Source organism: Protopterus annectens, chromosome 16.part0, assembly GCF_019279795.1.
Source record: "Protopterus annectens isolate FY-2018-M chromosome 16.part0, PAN1.0, whole genome shotgun sequence".
NCBI lineage: Eukaryota > Metazoa > Chordata > Ceratodontiformes > Protopteridae > Protopterus > Protopterus annectens.
The window spans coordinates 196,712,631-196,731,680 of NC_056750.1; the positions used below are offsets into that span (position 1 = coordinate 196,712,631).

At 39.4% G+C, this 19,050-nt stretch overlaps 1 protein-coding gene across 1 annotated transcript; it reads left to right on the plus strand.

Moving 5' to 3' along the window:
- The first annotated feature begins 16,231 nt into the window (after nt 1-16,231).
- Nucleotides 16,232-17,452, plus strand: LOC122790552 (proteasome subunit beta type-11-like). Its single transcript, XM_044058100.1, has one exon. It carries the CDS (start codon nt 16,232-16,234, stop codon nt 17,078-17,080), a length of 849 nt encoding a protein of 282 aa, XP_043914035.1. The 3' UTR covers nt 17,081-17,452.
- The last annotated feature ends 1,598 nt before the right edge of the window (nt 17,453-19,050 follow it).

A 19,050-nucleotide genomic window follows, 5' to 3' on the forward strand; every position in this document is an offset into this window, starting at 1 on the left:
CAAATAAATACAGAAAACATCTAAACTAATCTTTACTGTATTCCTATCTATATCCAAGAAATAATATGCCCTAAATAACTTACTTACAGAACAAGGCAAATGCAGATGAGAAGTATCGAAGATGGATGTGTTCAGATCCAAGATAAGATGCAAAATGCAAAGACTTTCTCTGAGAGATAGTTCTTAAATTAATAACAACACATTCCTGCTGGGTCAACTGGACGGCATCACTCTTTGTCACCTCTGCCTTCAGCTCCCAGGCTAACAGAAACTTAAATTTTAACACCTCTGTGTCAAAAATACTTATCTCTTGGAAGTTTGCCTAGAACTGGAAGTCATAAAACAGTTAAACACTGTAATTTTTAATGTTTCCAGACAACAGAAAAAAACCTCTAGCAATAGACGTCCTGTCTCCTAGCTGAAATTGAGAGATACCACAATCGTAAACAATTTCAACTTATTTTCTTGAGGGTTTGCAAGTTAACTCTGTATGTTCCAGCTACTACTATTAAAACATACATTTGCACAGGTATATACATTACTGGTTTTTTTTCCAGTAGGGTACACTGTGGTTACATTCTTGAAACTCAGTACATAACATACAATTTAACACACACTTCTGCACCAGCAGTTTAATACACACATAACATATAGTTCTCTTACATTTGTAAGACAAGCCTATGGATCATATCAATATACACAAATGACATAAGATTATTTACAAAATTCCAGCTAGCTGGGCTGGCAGCATTTCGGTTTGTCACACATATTACTAGATAAAATCCTTTGTAATTCTTGAATAAAATCTACTCACATTAATACAGCAATTGGTCAAAACAAAGAAAGTAAGGGGAAAGGAAAGAGGAAGCCATTTGCTATGGCATGCTTTTAAAAAGTGAAGTTTGAGGAAAAAGTATTTAAGTAACATACTAGTGGAAGTTATAGCTATACAGCAGTGTGCAGGAGAAACAAAGTAAAAAAACAAGTTTGTGATGCAACACCAGAGAAATAGAAATTGGTCGGATCATACATTGGATGTGGCAAAGGCGGAAACAGGTGATTAGTAGATAAGCTGAGTGAGAGAAAGGTTTGGAAAGGTTCAGTAAGAAGATACAGTGTACCTATGGCTAGGTAGAGGGAAGAAATAGAACAGATGTGATGTGAAAGGGGATGAAAGAAGGCAGAGAAAAATTCAGGCAGTTGATCCAGGAGGTGTTGTAGAGGAATAGTAGAGTGCAATAAAAATACAGGGGGATGTGCGGAGAAGAGACAGAAATGGTAAGGAAATGGTAGAGGAAAGTAAGTGGTTTAGGAAGAAAGGATGATAAGAGATAGAGGCTGCAATACAATATATCAGTATATTGTCCTTAGATTAGGTTAGTTTAGAATACACTGAGTGGATAGATAGGACATTTTGTCTAGCCAGGAACTGAAAGGGAACATAACTAGGTGTTGATTAGGTACTGTTTAATTTATATTTGAAAGTTTTCACCTGTGGTATTTGTTTAAGAGCAAGGGGATAAGGTTCCAGTTTTAGAGATGTAGAAGGAATAGGGACAGTCATCAGCAGAGTTGTTTGATTTAGTTATTAGAAGTAGTTTGTTTCATCTTCTGAGCAAAGAAGCCTGTTTGGTGAGTTGTGTTGAAGGATGTGAGTGTGCCCAGTCCTCTGAGAAATTCAATGAACCACAGGTAAATGGCGGGAGTAACTATGACTCTCTTAAGGTAGCCAAATGCCTTGTAATCGAATTTGTGACATGAATGACTGGATTAACAAGATTCCCACTGTCCCTACCCACTATCTGATAAAACCACAGCCAAGGGAATGAGCCTGACAAAATCAGCAGGGAAAGAAGACCCTGCTGACCTTGACTGTAGTCTAGCACTAGAGGGCTGTGAATAAGGATATGGGTGGTAAGTAGCTGAGACAGAGTCCGGAAATGAGGGAGTTCTACCTCTTTTTTTATTTCTCCAAATCATTTGGGTTTCTAATACCATGATGGGAATGGACCCCATTCCTAAGTCAAAGTATGATTAAAGTTCATGAAATTAGTATTATTTCAGTCTTTGATGTCACCCAAAAGTGCCCTTCACAGTACCCACAATGTGCCCAGTAATTACTCCTTCTGCAATTCGTACAGGGTTGCATGGAATGGTAATATATCTAAATATGATTGTAGATTCTTTTTTATAAGACCCTTTGCTCCTACTGCTATTGGAACTGTCTGAGTATCTTTCTTCCACATGGCTCTTGTTTCTGCCTACAGGTCCTAATATTTTATGACTTTGTGTATCTCTATATGCAAGACACTGTAATCACTGGGTGTGGCGATTTCAATGATCAATGCTACTTTTGTCTTCTTTTCTTGGACCACTATGTCCGGTTTTTCAGCATCTGTCATTTGAACTGTTGGTAATGGGTGATCCCATGTGATATAAACTTCACCATTGTCTATGATGCTTTGCAGCTTATGTTTCCACTGTTTTTCAGCCACTTCAATACCATAATGTTTGCACAATCCCTAGTGCAACAGTCCTTCTGCCATTAATATGTCACAACCAGCAACAAGGTGTGTGACTGTTTCCAATTTGGTTTTACAAAACCTACATTTGTCTCTTTCTCCCACATGTTCAATGGATTTTGTAAACCAGCATGTACGTAGCCCACTGTCTTGGGCTGCCAATATTAACCTTTCATCTCTTGGTTTGAATTTGCCTCTACTTAACCATTCCTGCATTCGTTCCTGATCAACATGAGGTTCTTCCAGAAGTTTTCTATACTTTCAACTATATTTGTTTTTTCTACATTTCTTGCCTTCTCATCTTGTCCTTCACCTTATATTCTTTCTTTTATTTTTTGGCACAATCAGTTGCTGCCTGATTTTTATCTACTTCTGGTTTGATTTCCATTCCTGCTTGACACCGATATGCTTTTGCTAAATTAAGCAGAGAAGTCATCTTAGATTTATTCTCCTCATATTTCAAATCTTTCACTACATTTGGGTCTTGTGAGATCAGCAGATATGTGTGCAGTCCCACAGCTGCAGATCTACACAAGTAATCAATTTCAAGGAGGCCCATCCCTCCTTCAGAATGGGGAATACATAATGCTGGTAAACACTGATTTTTATAAATCATTTAGTAAGCATGAAGCATCCTTCTTGTTTTCCTGTCTAATATATGCAACACATTTTGGGGCCAGTCAATCACTCCGTAACTGTAAGTTAGGACAGGAAGAGCAAACTGGTTTATAGCTTGGATTTTGTTCCTAGATGTCAACTCGGTTTTCAAAATTAATTTACGTCTTCTAAAGTATTCCTTACTAAGCTTTATTCACATTTGTTCATGTTTTATTGCTGATCCTTCATCAGTTCCCAAATATTTATACACTCCCTCTTGCTCAAATTCTTTTACATCACATTCTTGTCCCAAACTGATGTTTTCCTGGTGCTGCAGTTTTCCAGCTTTAAAGGTTGCTTTTGCACACTTATCAAGACCAAATGACATTCTTATATCACCTGAAAAAGTTTTGGTAACCTACAGCTGTGCTTTTAGTTCCTCATCTGATGAATTATACAGTTTTAAATCATCAACAAAGAGAAGATGAGAAGTCTTTACACTTATTGTTTTCTAGGAGCCAAATTGTAGCCATGGCCTAAGCTGTTAAGTAAACAGCTTAATGGTTTAATGGCAAGGCAGAATAGCAATGGTGACAGAGTCACCCTGGAATATCCCCCTTTGAATTTTTATCCCTGGGACAATAATCTGTCCTTTATCATGAATTAATTGCAAAGTGGTTTGCCACTGTTTCATGTTCACTGTAATGTAGTCGATCAGTGTAGGGTGTATCTTATACAGTTTTAAGCACTCTTTAATCTATGAATTTGGGATGCTATTAAATGCTTTTTTATAATCAATCCATGCCATACTTAGATCCTTCCCCCTTTTACAGTTCCCCAGTATGACTTTATTTAACAACAAATGATTCTTTGTTCTATATGAGTTTCTTTTATTGCCCTTCTGTTGCATTACCATAATTGAGTTTTCTTCTAAATGACCACAAACTCTGTCAGCATCAATTCTCGTGTATAGTTCATACGTCATTGGAAGGGAAGTTATTGGTTTATAATTTTTGGGATAGCTTGGAGGCTAACTATTAAGTAGGAGCTTTGTTTTGCCTGTTGTTAGCCAGGTTGGTGGCTGTTCGGGGTGCGCATATAAATAGTTCTTATGGCTAAATCTTTGTGTTAATACTTTTAATCAAATGTTAGGTACTGCATCTGAGCTGGGTTTTTCCAATTAGAGGCTTTTCTTAACTTTGTTTCAATGTCTTTGGCTGTTACTTCATGCCATTTCAAATCCTGAACCTTTAAACTTCTTATTCTTTCTTTCACTTCTATCCATTTAGCATCTTTGTTATGTTCCACAGGATCTTCATAGATACTTCCCCAAAATGTATCTATTTCCTCTTTTTCAGTGGTCTTTCAATTCCCTTTACCTTGTTTCCCGGTTCTCTATAAAACTTTTTTGGGTCATCAATAAATTATTTATTTTGTACTTTTCTTTTATATTTATGTGTGCATCTTCTAAGTTTTTCCGCCTCTGATGAAATGTTCAGTTTGTTATTTGTGATAGTGCATGATAGATCCTGGTCTCTTCTAATACTGTGGATTGTCTTTATCACATCTATCTTTCTTAGTATTTTTGTTGATCTATTTCCTCTTCTATAGTCTTCTAACAGTGACGCTTCTTGTCTTAATTACTTTATAGTTTTCTCTATTCGATACTTCTATGATGATATTCGATTTCTCCCCTTCCTTTCCCTCACGACCTTGTGTTCTTGTGGTAGGACTTTATCAGTTATTAATTTAGCTGCACAGTAATATATCCCGTTTACTTCTGTTATATCACATGGATCTCTATGGACAGTCCTAACTACTCCATTCATTTGTTTTTATCAAACTTCTTACTTTTTGGGTTTTATTGACCTTCTGCAGTCTCTTTCTTTCATTGATCTTAATATGTCCATCCATGTCTATTAAATCAAGGAACTCTTCTCTTAGCTCATTTTCTCCCAAACTGAGGGCACATCTCTTGTTTTCCATTTCTTGTGGGCGCCTTCTCTTCAATTTCATCCTGTGTCATCCTATCACTCCTCAACATTGAATGCATCAGAGTTTCCACAGTTTCCTGTTCCTTTCCTTGCTGACTCGCTTCAAATGAATGTTTATACTGGTTTCCTGTGGAAGGCTCCAAAATATCTTGATATGGCACCTGACCAATTGCTTCCTGTTCCACTAATTTCTCCCCAGTTTGGATATCCATTGCTCTATCCTGTTGCAGTGCTTTCTGCCTTCAACTTTCTACACTGAATTCTTCACTTTGCAGGTACTCCATAACCTCCATTTCTATTCCTTTAACCTCTCCATTACTGATCTCCTTTTCTACTTTTCCTCTTTGTCTTATTTTTTGTATTGTAAAGTTTTCCATGTCTGGATTCCTTTGCCTGTATTTCTCTTCAAATATCTTTGTTCGGCTCTTTTTGTATTGGTTAGGTTTACTTTCTCCATATTAAATCTCTTTTTCTTTCCTATGTCCATATTTCTTCGGCAGATGTCTCCTGAGGTTCTTGTTTCTCCTTACTTTGGGGACTCACTCCATCATGTTGTGATGTAACCTGGGTTAGACTTTCTACACAAAATCCTTCACTTCACAGGCACTCTAGAATTTCAACTTCTATTTTTTAACTTCTACTTTACTAATCTTCCTTTCTATGTTCCATATTTGCGACATTTTTTTTATTGTGAAATTTTCCATATCCAAATGCCTTTGCCTGAATTTCTCTTTGAATATCTTTGGGGCTGCCTTCTTTATATTGATTAATTCGGCTTTCTCCTTTGCATAAATATTGCACCACTTCAAATCTCTCTTTCTTTCCCATGTCCATATTTCTTTTGAATACTTTTCAAATATCTCTATGTTTTGTTGTTTATATTTTCACACTTCCTCAAATGCTTCTTTTTCCAAACAGATCAAAGTTTATCGATCTATATACTGTTTTTTACAAATCTGTTGTATTAATGAACGCAATTTTTCATTTGAAGCTTCTAACAGTTTTTCTTGCGGAAGTATTTTTTTTCCTCTCATTTCTCTCTTAGTCGTTTTGTATATCTTGTGTCTGGAAATTCTGAGCTTTTTGCATAATGGTAGCAATACATAATTTCTTTCTTATCCTCAATAGTCCATTCTATCGTCTCTATGGGTCTTCTTTGGCCTATCAGTTTTTGTGATTTTTTTTTGTGGACTGCTACTTCCTTCTACAACAGGGGGACCCATCCTACCCCTGGGCCTGGTGTGGCCCAGTTTTAGGAATGTTTCCATATTTTGAGGATTCTACACGGTCATTTTTTCCAGTCCTGGCACCAGTGCACCTACCAGGATCTGTGTGGCCTAGTGCATTAGTGCAGTAGGTTGTAGTTGACAGGAGCCCGAGTTTGAAACATGGCAGAGGTGATTATCTGCCGGGTGCAGTGGAGTGCACTTGTAATGCTAACAACTTGGGAGGCAGAGGTTGTTGGATTTAATCATGTGTGTGATAGGCCAAAAAGTTGAACCTACAGAAATACAGACTAAAGTTAAGTTAATACAGGATTGGGCACTTTTTTTATCATGGGTCTTGTGCACCCATCTATCTCTTTTAATTTTTGACCTACATCTGTCCATGATATATGTTACGTATATAAATATAGTCTATATATCAGTATCGCCTTGGTGAGCGTTTTCCACCTTGCAAAGGTACTCACCAAGACTTGAGGATGAATTCATTTTCAGCACTACTACTCTCCTTTGCTTGCTGACTTTTCATCTCCTATTTCAACCCTCAAGTTCTAGCCAGTGTAGCTGCTGTAGGGTTACTTAATGGTGAGACTTGTATTTTACATTACCACTGAATTTGGCTACATTGCGGTAACATTGCTCATAGGGATTGGTCTCGGTTGCCTGAAGATTAGCGATAATAGGAGCTGTATAAAGGAGATTTGGAAGTAAGAAAGTTGAAGGAATGTATTTTCTATCATTGTCTTTTTGGTAAGGTTTTATCCACTACAGGGTGCCTACTTTTTGATATATTTTTTTAATTACATCTTTTACAAAGTGGTCAAAGTTCAAATTGTCATCAATTATTGCACCTTGTAGCTTAGTGTGTGTTACTAATGCAATACGTATGTTGTTTGTGGAGGTTAAAGTGAAGAAGGGTTTCTAGGTAGCGAGTTATTTTGGGATAAATAAGATGAGCTTGGACCTTCTGGGGTTTAGAAGAAGTTGGGGATCAGATTGCCATGTTTCAATAGATTAAGGGAATCCTGGGTTAGTTATTGCAGTGCACACATTTTTTAGCAACACAGATCAGAATGGTGTCATCTACATATTGAATGATTTTTACATGTTTGCTTGTTGAGTGACAGTCACTCACAGACATGTTAAATAACAGAGAGAGACTAGAACAGAGACCTGAGTGAATCCAACTTCTATGGGAAGGAAAATGAGATTTTATTTTGCCATTTAACAGCCTGTTGTCTGAAGGCTAGGTAGCTGTAAAATCAACTGAGTATGGGTGTGTTTAGGCCTAGCAGAACATCAGTTTTGCGTAAGAAAGGTTAAGGAAGACCACAGAGATTAAGTTTCCCTCAATTCTGTTTTGATTTATAGTGTTTATGAAGTTGAGGATGGCCATGGTAGTGCTATAGTTAATGTTTGAGATAGCAGATTATTGTCTGAAATGAAGGCAAGTTGTAGTATATGGACACATTTCTCAAGGACCTTTGAGAGTGGACACAGAATCACTATTGGTGCATAGTTGATAAAATCTGTGGAACTGTTGCCCTTAAAGGATAAGATGTAAGATTTTTTGATGTATTGGTTAATTTGTTTTAAAACTGAGTAGGTCAGATCATCTGCTGCCATTTTAATGTATTCTCCTGGTAACTTATCTGGGGAAACAGTGGTACATTTCAGTTTTAGAAGTATTTTTTTTATTTATGGTAGAGGTAGAGATGGGCTCCATGAATAAAATGTTATGGTGGAATGCTGGTTTAGAGGAAGGTTGCGGTGCATTGGAGGATGAGAGATTTAGGTGAGAAGCTATCAAGCTGATGAAGTGTGCATTGAGTTGGGAGGCCAAGTCATTTGACTGAATTGATTGGGTTAGGTTAGATGACTTAGCCAGGATTTGGTAATTGCTGAACTGAAGATAGGATATATTTTTTTTATTATTATTATTTAAAGCTTAGAGATTGGTTTAATATGATTTCTTGTTTAACTTAATCCTTTGCTTTGCCTATTTCTGCAGCATTTATATTTTTGTAGGAGAAATTCTGTCTTATTTTATCTCCAGGTTTCCCATAATGTGTCTGTCTAGTTCATACATTCTTGTCTGGAGAGCCGGGTGCAAGATTTGCTTTGATTTTTTTTTTTTTTTGGTTCCTATAGGGGCATGAACATTTAGAATATTCAGGAAAGTGGTGCTGAATAGAGAGACAATGTTGTCTAGTTGAAGGGTTAGTAGTTGGTTCTAGTTTAAGTTTGATTTGAAGGCATCTTTTTTGGGGGGCTAAAGATTGTCAGCATGCTTATAGAAGCGGAGTTTATGGATATTATGGTGGTCCCTTATAGCAAATGTAGGGAGGAATTCACTTAGGTTGTAGGGGAGAGCACCAGATGAGATAATTTTGTTTCGTGGAGTTAGTGAGAATCCAATCTAAGGTGCACTTTCTGTCAGAATGCTTCTTGTACCTAGTTAGGGATGTAATAGGCTGGGTTAACCTCTACAAGTTTACTGCATCATTAGAGGTGTCATTGTGTATTGTCTGCTAATCAATATTTAGATAACCTATTGTGACAGTTTTGGTGCTGGATGGCTGAGCTTGAATAGGTAAATGAAAGTTGAGAGGATTATAGTGAAGTTAGAGTGGGTGGTGTCTTGAGCCTGTCAAAAGATGCCTGGAGGTTGTAGTGGGTTTTTGTGGAGGTGTACATGATAGGAGATTAGGTGTGTCAGTAGCACTGGAGCAGGAATTGTGATTAAGTTGGGAAGGGCCATAACTAGGTGAAGTGATTCAAAGAAAAGGAGAAAGTATTGACAGAAAAAGTAGGGTGTGAGTGGAGTGATAGTGATGTGAAGGAAAAGTAGTCTGGGCAAGGAGGTGTTGGGAAGTTTAGCTATATATAGTAAGGCATGATTATGGGATTAAAGAAATGAAGGGCAGTAAAGAGAAGTTTAGAGACAGATTTTAAGGAAGAGTAGTAAAGTGGAAAATACTGATTTACTGAGTATGAGAGATTATGGATAAAGAGGTGTAAGCAGTTCAGTGAAATGGGGAGGCTAAGAGACATTATAAAGGAAGAGATGAGAGATAATAAATATTGAGGGGAAGGCTGAAATATATTATAGAGAAAGAGATGAGAGGTGTGTGTGTGTGTGTGTGTGTGTGTGTGTGCATATATATATATATATATATATATATATATATATATATATATATATATATATATATATATATACAGGTGCACCCCAGTGACATTTTTTCACTACTGTAGTGCAACTGGAGTTCGTATATGTAAGTCAAGGAGAGTGGGAGTAAAGTCCCCCACACAGTGTTTGCATAGACGCTTACTACTTTGCAAAAAATATATATTTTTTTTTTACTTTTTTAGGTTTTTGGTGTTATGCGTCTTGACAATGAATGAACAGTGAAGCATGAATTATTGTGGACAATTTGATCATACATAAGAAAACTCTTAAAAACACTTTGCTTCTAATTAACCTGCTGACTAAACTGTTCAACAGCTTTCTCAGGGAAAAAATACTTCTAGAGGTCTGCAGACAAGTGGTCAAGGTATGGATTTAAATGAGAATCAGAGCAGTAGTCCAGGAAACTACATATCAGTTAGTCTGATTTCAGCAATGGACAAAGCAATGGTGGTTGTACTGAAGTTTAAACTAGTAAGGTTATTGGACCACAATGTGCTTCTTGACATGGTCCAGCAGTAAAACCTGTTAAACAAATCTAACTAGTTTTATTTATTATTATTTATTTTTGTATTTGCTTTTGCTAGGAAGATAATCCCGGTAAACTTGTGTTCTGTTTTCAGTAGAGACACAGTGTGGTATTTGTGCGGATATGGGAAATTTGGCCAAGATGACAATTAGATATGCATGTATTTTTTAGTATAATTTATGATGTAATTTTTAATGAATCCATTTATGTTGCTGTTACTATACTGTACGTCATTCTAATCTTTTCAATACATGCCAAGGGATCATTAATACCCAGTCTAGCTACCACCAGCTCAGGCAGATGAGAGCTCAGTTTAATATCTCATCTAAAGGATGGCACTTCATGAATGCCACCCCTGCCCCCATACTGCAGTGTCAGAGAATGAACCCATGCAAGACTGGATTAGCATGGAAGATGAAGAAAGTTAACTCAACAGATGTAATCTTTTGAGCTATGAGAACATTGTTTCACTTCATACCACACCACAGACTTCATGCAAAACTGAAAGGGATACAAGTAGGTAGTAAATTGTATGGATGAGCTGACAGGTGGTTGTTCAGTGCACTGCTTTGTCTGGAATTACACTATGTCCCAAGAGTGTTATATCTATTTACTGAGTAATGAAAAGAAATTGCTGGGGTTGTCAATTTCAAACTGCTGGTAGGTAAACATGCTGTATCAGCATAAATGACTGACCTCTCTGTGACAGCAAGTACACTGTGTGACATAGGCCAGACAGACCCTTCCATTCAGAGTAAGAAACTGAAAAGTGGTGTTGGAACCAGCAGTGTTCAATTTGTCTTTTTCTGTCCCCACAAAGGGATTGAAAAACTGAATTAAATCTCCTTATGGATGACTTATAAATTACGTGTGTGTATTTGGGGGGGGGGGGTGACAAGGGAACTAGCATTAAAGGGACATTATGAGACTGGAGGTCTGGTCAAAAATGTAACAGTATCACTTTACACATATAAAAGCAGGGTGTTGCATTTCACAATAATATTCCAAAGTTTGACTATATAAAAAAATAAGACAAAAAATAACTAAGCATAGCCAAAGCCAATCAAAGTGTGCCATGTATTTCTATGGGGAGTAGTATATAAGAATAGGATTGTGATGATACCACTTTCCAAAGCAGTGGTTAGACTGTATATGGAGTAATATATGCAGAAAATTTTAAATTAAAATATGGTGTGGTGGGCATATGGTATGCTGCTGTACATATGAAGACTTCAGGTGCAGTTAACATTGGATAAGACAGTGATTCAGGTTGTAGCCTGCTATAGGTCCCGAACCATGCCCCAAGATTCACACTCACATTCCTAAGCAACTTGGAGAATATTAGGGTCCAACCTAACACTCTCATACTGGGCGACTTCAACTACCCCTCCATTAACTGGGAAAACTACTCATGTACCAATACACTTGCCCAACGCTTTCTGGAATTCATTAATTCCAATGCCCTGGACCAGCTCGTTCTTACCCCCACTAGAGGCAGCAACATCCTTGACCTGATCATTACTAACATGGGCGACCATTGCTCTACACCAATAGTCAACTCCTTCCTGGTCAGATCCGATCACAAGCTAATCACCTTAGAAATCCACATCCCTCCCACCCCTCAACAAAGGTAACCACCATAAAAAACTTCTCCAAAGCTAACTTTAGGTTCCTAAAATCAGAGGTGGCTAACTTCACGCCACCCATGCAAATGGAGAATAGTTGCATGACTGCCACATTATACACCAATGCACTGTACAGGCACGTACACACCATACCCAATAGAACTAAGACGCTCTCCTCAAAAAAAAGGAAGCCAATCTGGTGGTCCCCTGCCATAAACAAACTCTACAACAGGAGGAGGAAACTGATGTGGAATAAGGTGAAGTCCCAAGACTGGAAAAATTCTCTCATCAGCCTCAACAAAAGGTTGAGATTCCTTATCCAATCCTCAAGCTAGATATGAAAACAGAATTGCAGCAGATAGTAAAGACATCCACAAGGCCTTCTATAGGTATGTAAAGAATCTCCATGGTAATACCCAGATTTGCTCTGAGCTACTGCACAATGGTACCTCCTATACCAAGCCAACAGATATTGCAAATATAATGGTGGACAGATTCAGTGCTAACTTTACCCCCCCCAAAGGATCAATCACAATACCAGTAGATTGCCAGGCACCCAGTATTACTGCTGCACAGGTTAAAACAGCACTGTCCAAGGCCAAGAATACAGCTTCTATGGGACCTGGCTGTGTTCTACATGAACTACAGAGTGAACTGGCTCCTCACCTGTGTGCCCTGTTCAGTCACAGCCTCACCTCAGGCTTTGTCCCTACCAAATGGCGCACTGCTACAGTCATCCCTCTCCACAAAGGAGGAGTGACTACAGACTCTGGGAACTATCGCCCCATTAGTCTGACGAGTCTGATATGCAAAGCTATGGAACGCATCATCATGGACCTAATAAACAAGGATATACGGAATCTCCAAACTCTGGATCTTACACAGTTTGGTTTTGTAAAGGTAGATCATGCCTGCTCAACTTGGTCGACTTCATTGAGTCAGTCACCAGAGCTGTGGATGAAGATAAGGTGGTTCATACAGCCTATGTTGATCTGGTCAAGGCCTTTTATACCATTCCCCACTCAGGAATCATAGAAAAACTTACTAAGCTAGGCATCAACTCCTATATTACTAGGTGGGTTGAAAACTGTCTCACAGATAGAACCCACAGTGTGAAAGTAGCTGATTCCAAGTCAGACTGCCGACCAGTCATGAGTGGACTCCCACAAGGTTCAGTCCTGGGTCCTCTCCTGTTTGGTATCTACTTCTTTGAAGTCCAGGCCAACATGAAGGGACTCTGGCTGACAAAGTTCGCAGATGATTACAAGTTGGAAGCTATTATTAACTCCCCAAGTGATATTGACATCCTACAGAAAGGAATGAGACCAATGACTGGTGTCAGAACCATGGCCTTAAGCTCAGTGCCAAAAAATGTGTCTTCATCACCTTTGGGAAAAACCCAGTTTCCTTGAATTACCACATTGATGGTAGTCCACTGAACACAGAAGGTGTTATAAAAGATATGGGAACACACTGTTGACAGCGACCTCTCTTTTGACCACCACATTGCCACTGTGGTCAGAAAGTCCTTCTGTGTGGCACATCTTATTACTAAGGGTTTTGCATCCAGGAAGAAAGAGGTCATTGTCTCCCTCTACTCTTCCCTCATTAGGACAATCATCGAGTACAATGCCCCATTTGGCATGTACCTCACTAGACATCTGCAACAACTGAAGAGGCCGCAAAAGTACCTCACAAAGAGGATCCTAGGCCTTAAACACTTGTCATATATGGACAGACTCAAAAAACTCCAACTATTCTCCATCTCATATTGCCTACTTAGAGTTGATCTCTGCTGGACTTACAAAGCCATGTCTGACCCAGCTCTGTTAGAATGCTACATCTAAAGAAATCCCAATCCCTCTGCACCACTTGCTCCAGAGACCTCAGCCTCATTACCACAATCAACAGAACATGCTGGAGGGACAGGTTCATAACCCAGAGACTGCCCATGCTATGGAATAGACTTCCCATACATGTCAAGCAGAGCACCTCACTGGCCCTTCTTCAAGAGAAATCTTAATGAGTGGATGGGAAATCGAAAATTCATGCCGGGGATCACTTCAGTGGCGCTACTCGACAGAGGCACTAGGAACTAAGGTTGGGTGGCACAATGCCATGGTAATCCTATGGGCTAGGCTTGTAAAGGCTCCAGGGCTATCAGCCTAGTACACACCTATGACTGTGGCCTATTTCCATCTGAAATGAAAAAAGAAGGGACAATATATGGGTATATAAGGCAAAGAAGTAAAATATTAATAGGATTGCATGATAAACAAAGAGCAAAACTGACAGAAAATTATATATCAAAGAATAATAATTTAATCTTGACAAAAGGATTTTTTTTCACAGATAAGGTGTTCATAGATGGAATCAGTCATAAAACAGTGTGATAACTAGTAGAGCTGTATCATTTAAATATGCCTGGAATTCCTGGAGGGGCAAGATGAAGGACAGAATTCCAAGTGACTTTGTTTAGCTGTGAAATTCAAGCAAACTACACACATTAGACCCCCGCTGTTTTTTTCTGTATAAATTAGAAGTTATGTACTCACCATAACGTTCCATCTAGAAGTGGTAGCTTCATTTGTTCTGCCTGTGGGTCTTGGGGATCCGATGTCGGATCCGAGGATGTTTCAAGTTTCTAAATCGAGCTCCTCCAGCTCTCCTCCCTCCCTTAATGCATACTGCCCTGCTAACCCTCCATGACTCAGTATCTAGTTTGCAGCTTGATTGTGGATAGTTGGACCTTGAACAAGTAGCAAGTGAATTGTTTATTTTTTTTTATTTTTTTCTTTTTTTTTTTCTCTTTCTCTCGTTACCCTTAGTATAATAAAAATATTTTTTATAAAAGGTTCCTTCCTTAGTTCCCTTAGTTTGGGTGTGTGTGTGTGTGTGGTGTGTGTGTTGTTGTGTTGTTTTACTTTTTTTAAGTTAAGTATGGCTGAGGCCATTTTCCAAAAAGCATGTTTCTGTGTGTGTGCGCTCTCTCCCGCCTGATGGCCACACTGGTGTGTTTTTGTAAAATGGTGACCACCTCTCTCCACAGGCTGTACCATTTGTGCAGCAGGCACCCCCCCCAGGGCAGAGAAGATCGAGAGGCGTCGAAAGGCGGGACTTTTTACTTCGACCTCCGGCGGACTCCACTCCTCCCACCACAGCTCCCCCACTGGTCCATTCTACCCCATTCCTCGCCCCCCCCTCCTAGCTTCCTCCCAGAAGACTGAGGAGGGAGGGAGGGGGCTCCTTCCGAGGAGGCCAGGACCTCTAGCCGGGCCCGAGCTTCTCGCTCCGCTTCTCCCTCCAAGGGCTTCTCCCTCACTGCTAGCTCTCCCCTCTTCTCCTTCCCCGATCCTCTTTTCTCCCCTCCGCTGAGGAGGAGGAGGATTCTATCGAGGTCATCGGCGTATGGGGTCACCTCTACGATCTGTTGACTTCTTTATCTTATACACAGGGTTTCCGATGCAGTCTTGGACCGGATGATGCCCAGGTTCAGCCAGGCCCAGCTGCAGATGGGGAGTGCTCTTGAACCTGCCCTAGCCTATTGCTCTTCTTTTCCCCTGGATCTGGGTTGCCCGGGCGACCCCTGCTGAGGGTTCCTGGAGAGCTGAAGCTGGAGCCGCCCGGTGGGACATGCGCCCGACAGATCCGACCCTACCGGATCGCAATCCCTGCCCTCGAGCCTGTTGATCCCGAGCCGGTGCGAGAAGAGAAAGGATCTCGGAAGCGCTTCAGTGCCGTCGGTCCGTCCAGGTCCGGATCGCCTGGTCCTTCATCCTTCAGAGCGGTGGCGAGGATCCCTTCGATCGATCGGTGCAGTGGGACGACCTTTTGGATCAGGAGAGTAGTTCTCCCGATGCCTCGGAGGCTCTGAGGGTCTGTTGGGGTACTGTTCGGCTCTCCCTTGTTTCCCCTCTCTGCACTCCCTACCGCTCTCCAGATGGTATGTTATTAAGTATTATAAAAAAGATACATTATTTCTGCTGTCATTGTGCTGAACACTATTCATAACTAATTATGTGGTGTTACAACAAGGTATGCAATAATACTAATATTTTATTACTATCAAAATGAATTAACTGGGGTTACTACATTTAGTTGGCTAAAAATCTGTATCTTATTGCCAGATACTATGCCTAAAATGTTTACACTTATCTTTTGTGTCAGTGAGATTGTTATCCCAGCTTTGAACTCATAATTTGCATTAGTGAATCACAGTATTGTGTTTAAAGGCAAACTCACAGCTGGACTGGAGCTGAGGTATAAACAAAAACAACAAGTCTAAAAAACTCTGTGATAATCACATGTTCATATCATGTAAACTGAGTAAACCTGAGTCAGCAATATCAAAGCTTGTATGAAATATCAGCTTAGCACTTCAAGGTAAAAAAAGAAATAGAAAGGGACTGCTAATGCCTTACAAAACCCCTCTTGTTCAAACATGCTCCGAAATATGTGCTGAACAGATCACTGGCCTTTAACTCTCTTTGATTAGTGTGCTTTTCTACACCCCCTTTCAGAGGAACATCTGTCTCAGTTTAATTTGCAGTTATGGCCCTTGAAGATGTCTGCAATTCATATTTCAGCCGTGCTCGGCTTTCTCGTCTAATGCAGGAAGACTATGTCACTGTAAGGAATTACTCTGATGGAATGGAAAGTGGAAGAATCTCTGTAGCCCCTGGCACTGACCCAGCAAGCTTCCTAAGACAGCTTGACAGGGGTCCTAAAGGATGTAGCCTTGAACTTGGGCATGGTACCACCACACTGGCATTCAAATTCAAACATGGAGTCATTGCTGCAGCTGACACCAGATCATCCTGTGGAAATTTGGTGTTCTGTCCAGCCTCTGAGAAGGTGATTCCTATCCATAAGCATCTGGTAGGGACTACGTCGGGTACATCAGCAGACTGCTTTGTCTGGAAGCATATCTTAGCCCGTGAGTGTCGTCTCTATGAACTAAGGAATGGGCAAAGACTTACTGTGGCTGGTGCTTCTAAACTGCTGGCAAACATGCTGTATCAGTACAAAGGACTGGACCTCTGTGTGGCAAGCACACTCTGTGGCTGGGACCGGACAGGCCCTTCCCTCTACTATGTCTACAGTGACGGAACACGGATGGCAGGAGATGTTTTCTCTGTTGGTTCAGGCTCACCCTACGCTTACAGTATTCTAGATTCTGAATACCACTATGATATGAGTGTAGAAGAAGCCTACTCATTGGCACGCCGTGCTGTTTTCCACTCCACACATCGGGATGCTTACTCGGGAGGATATGTCGACCTCTATCATGTTCGTGAAACTGGATGGATCAAAGTATCACGTGAGGACATCTTCCCAGTTTATTATCAGGTCATGCAAGCCAAACAAGAAAATGAGAAGGAAAAACAGACTGGGATTTGAGAAGAGACTCCATTATTTAACAACTATTAGAAAGCATGTATACCTAAACTGCTACCTTGTAGTAGCTACAGATAAATTGTACCACATATTGCAAGACTTTATTAGCATGTTGAAGGACCGGTAATTCAATCAAGTTTATTCTGATATAACAATGTAATTAAATTAAAACAAGCTACACTTGTAGTGTTACTCAGTAAGATCAGCAGAAAAAAAAAGGATCACTTATAGGCTTAACAAATAGGAAGAGGTACAAAACTTTTTCTTTATCAAAACACAGTGAAGGAGAAATGGTATGACACATGATGTTATTGCTGAAGTTAAGTGAAATGTGTCTAAGTTTCCAAGATCAAGCTTGAATTATACTGGAATGCATTGCAGCCACTCCATAAGGACTTAAATAGAAAAAATGTTTTAAGTACTATACAACTGAATTCAAAACAGTAATCTAAAAATTAATTCTGAACAAGGACTTGATGGGTCTCTTCAGAATAAATAAATAAAATGTAGACAAACATACATATTCACACATACACATATGTATAAGAGTAAGGTTAATTGTCATACATAGCTAAGGCATGACATGAATATAAATATAAATAAATGGCAAACATAAAAGTTGTACATTATAAATGTAGAATAATGGATAAATATATATATTCTGGTGAGAAAGAATCAGAAATAACATTGTGGAAGACAACCGCTAACTTGTGAGAGACATGTCTGTTTGCATGATTTTAAAAAAGGTTTTGATACAGTCTTAAATCAGTATAAAGTTGTGAAATGAGGATCACAGAACTTCCTGCCTGATAGTGTCCCAGCTGTATGTGAAGCTAAGGCATCTCAGACTCACTTTTAAGTCAGTCATATATATATATATATATATATATATATATATATATATATATATATATATATATATATATATCTTTGCCACAGTAAAGCTTAATAAATATGGGATCCATAAGGCGCAGACAGGCAGTGATTTTATTTCGGACGTGTAGCTATCCATCTGTGCAGTGCTTAGAAAAAGCAAGGCATGAAACAAAGTTTCTACAGGTTTTAGCATGCCACTGATCTGCTAATTATGTTATAAGGCTATGTGGGTCCTCTTTTGTGTTCATTTGTTACTGCACTAATCATATGGCGTCCAGAGCCTGTGACTCACACTCTTGTCTAGTCTAGCATCTAGCCTGCTTTACTCAAAAAGGAAAAAGCCTGTGCATTATTTGTAAAGCTGCTACTTCACATGAGTTTAAAGATCTTTCTACATTTATGAAAAAATCTGCAACACCACAAATGTCTGTAGCTGATAACTATACTGAGAGAATGCATGCACAGATAAAAGTTCTGATTGCAAGAGTCATTGGTGGTCTTTTGTTGTGTACTTCATCATCAATAAAATGTTCAGAATTAGATCAGAAATAGTTTCAGAATCTGTCCTGTTGCATGGCAGATGTTTACTAACAAGTCTTTAGTAATGTTCTGCGTGTCATTCTGAGGTTGACATGTAGCTCCATACTGCAATGCCTTTACAGCTTACAGGAAAATGTCACTATTGCCTGGCACCAGACTGAACAATGCTTTGGATGGATCACATTTACCACCTTACCGGCACACATTAATTATCAACATACCTAGCAAAGGCCTGGGTTGACAGAAGTCACTGATTTTGTATTGTTACTATGCCTTTTACTGTAATTGTATATGGATAACTGAAATAGGTGGTATTGGATCTGTTATGGCAAAGAGGAGATGCCCAAGGACTCTAGCTTGGGGTATCCCACTAGTGACAGACCTTTTGGAGGAAGTAGATCTGCCCACACATTTCCTGTGTTCTATTAATGAGCCAGTTTGTTGTGCAATGGATTCCATAGGGATTCACATTTGGAAGACGGTGCTGTATGCCTTTGCAACGTCGAGATATGTAATGTGTACTGATTTTCCTTCATCCACTGCTTCAGTAACCTTCT

Excerpts from the sequence above, each read along its gene's own strand:
- LOC122790552 (XM_044058100.1), top strand. The coding sequence starts at position 16,232 with ATGGCCCTTGAAGATGTCTGCAATTCATATTTCAGCCGTGCTCGGCTT.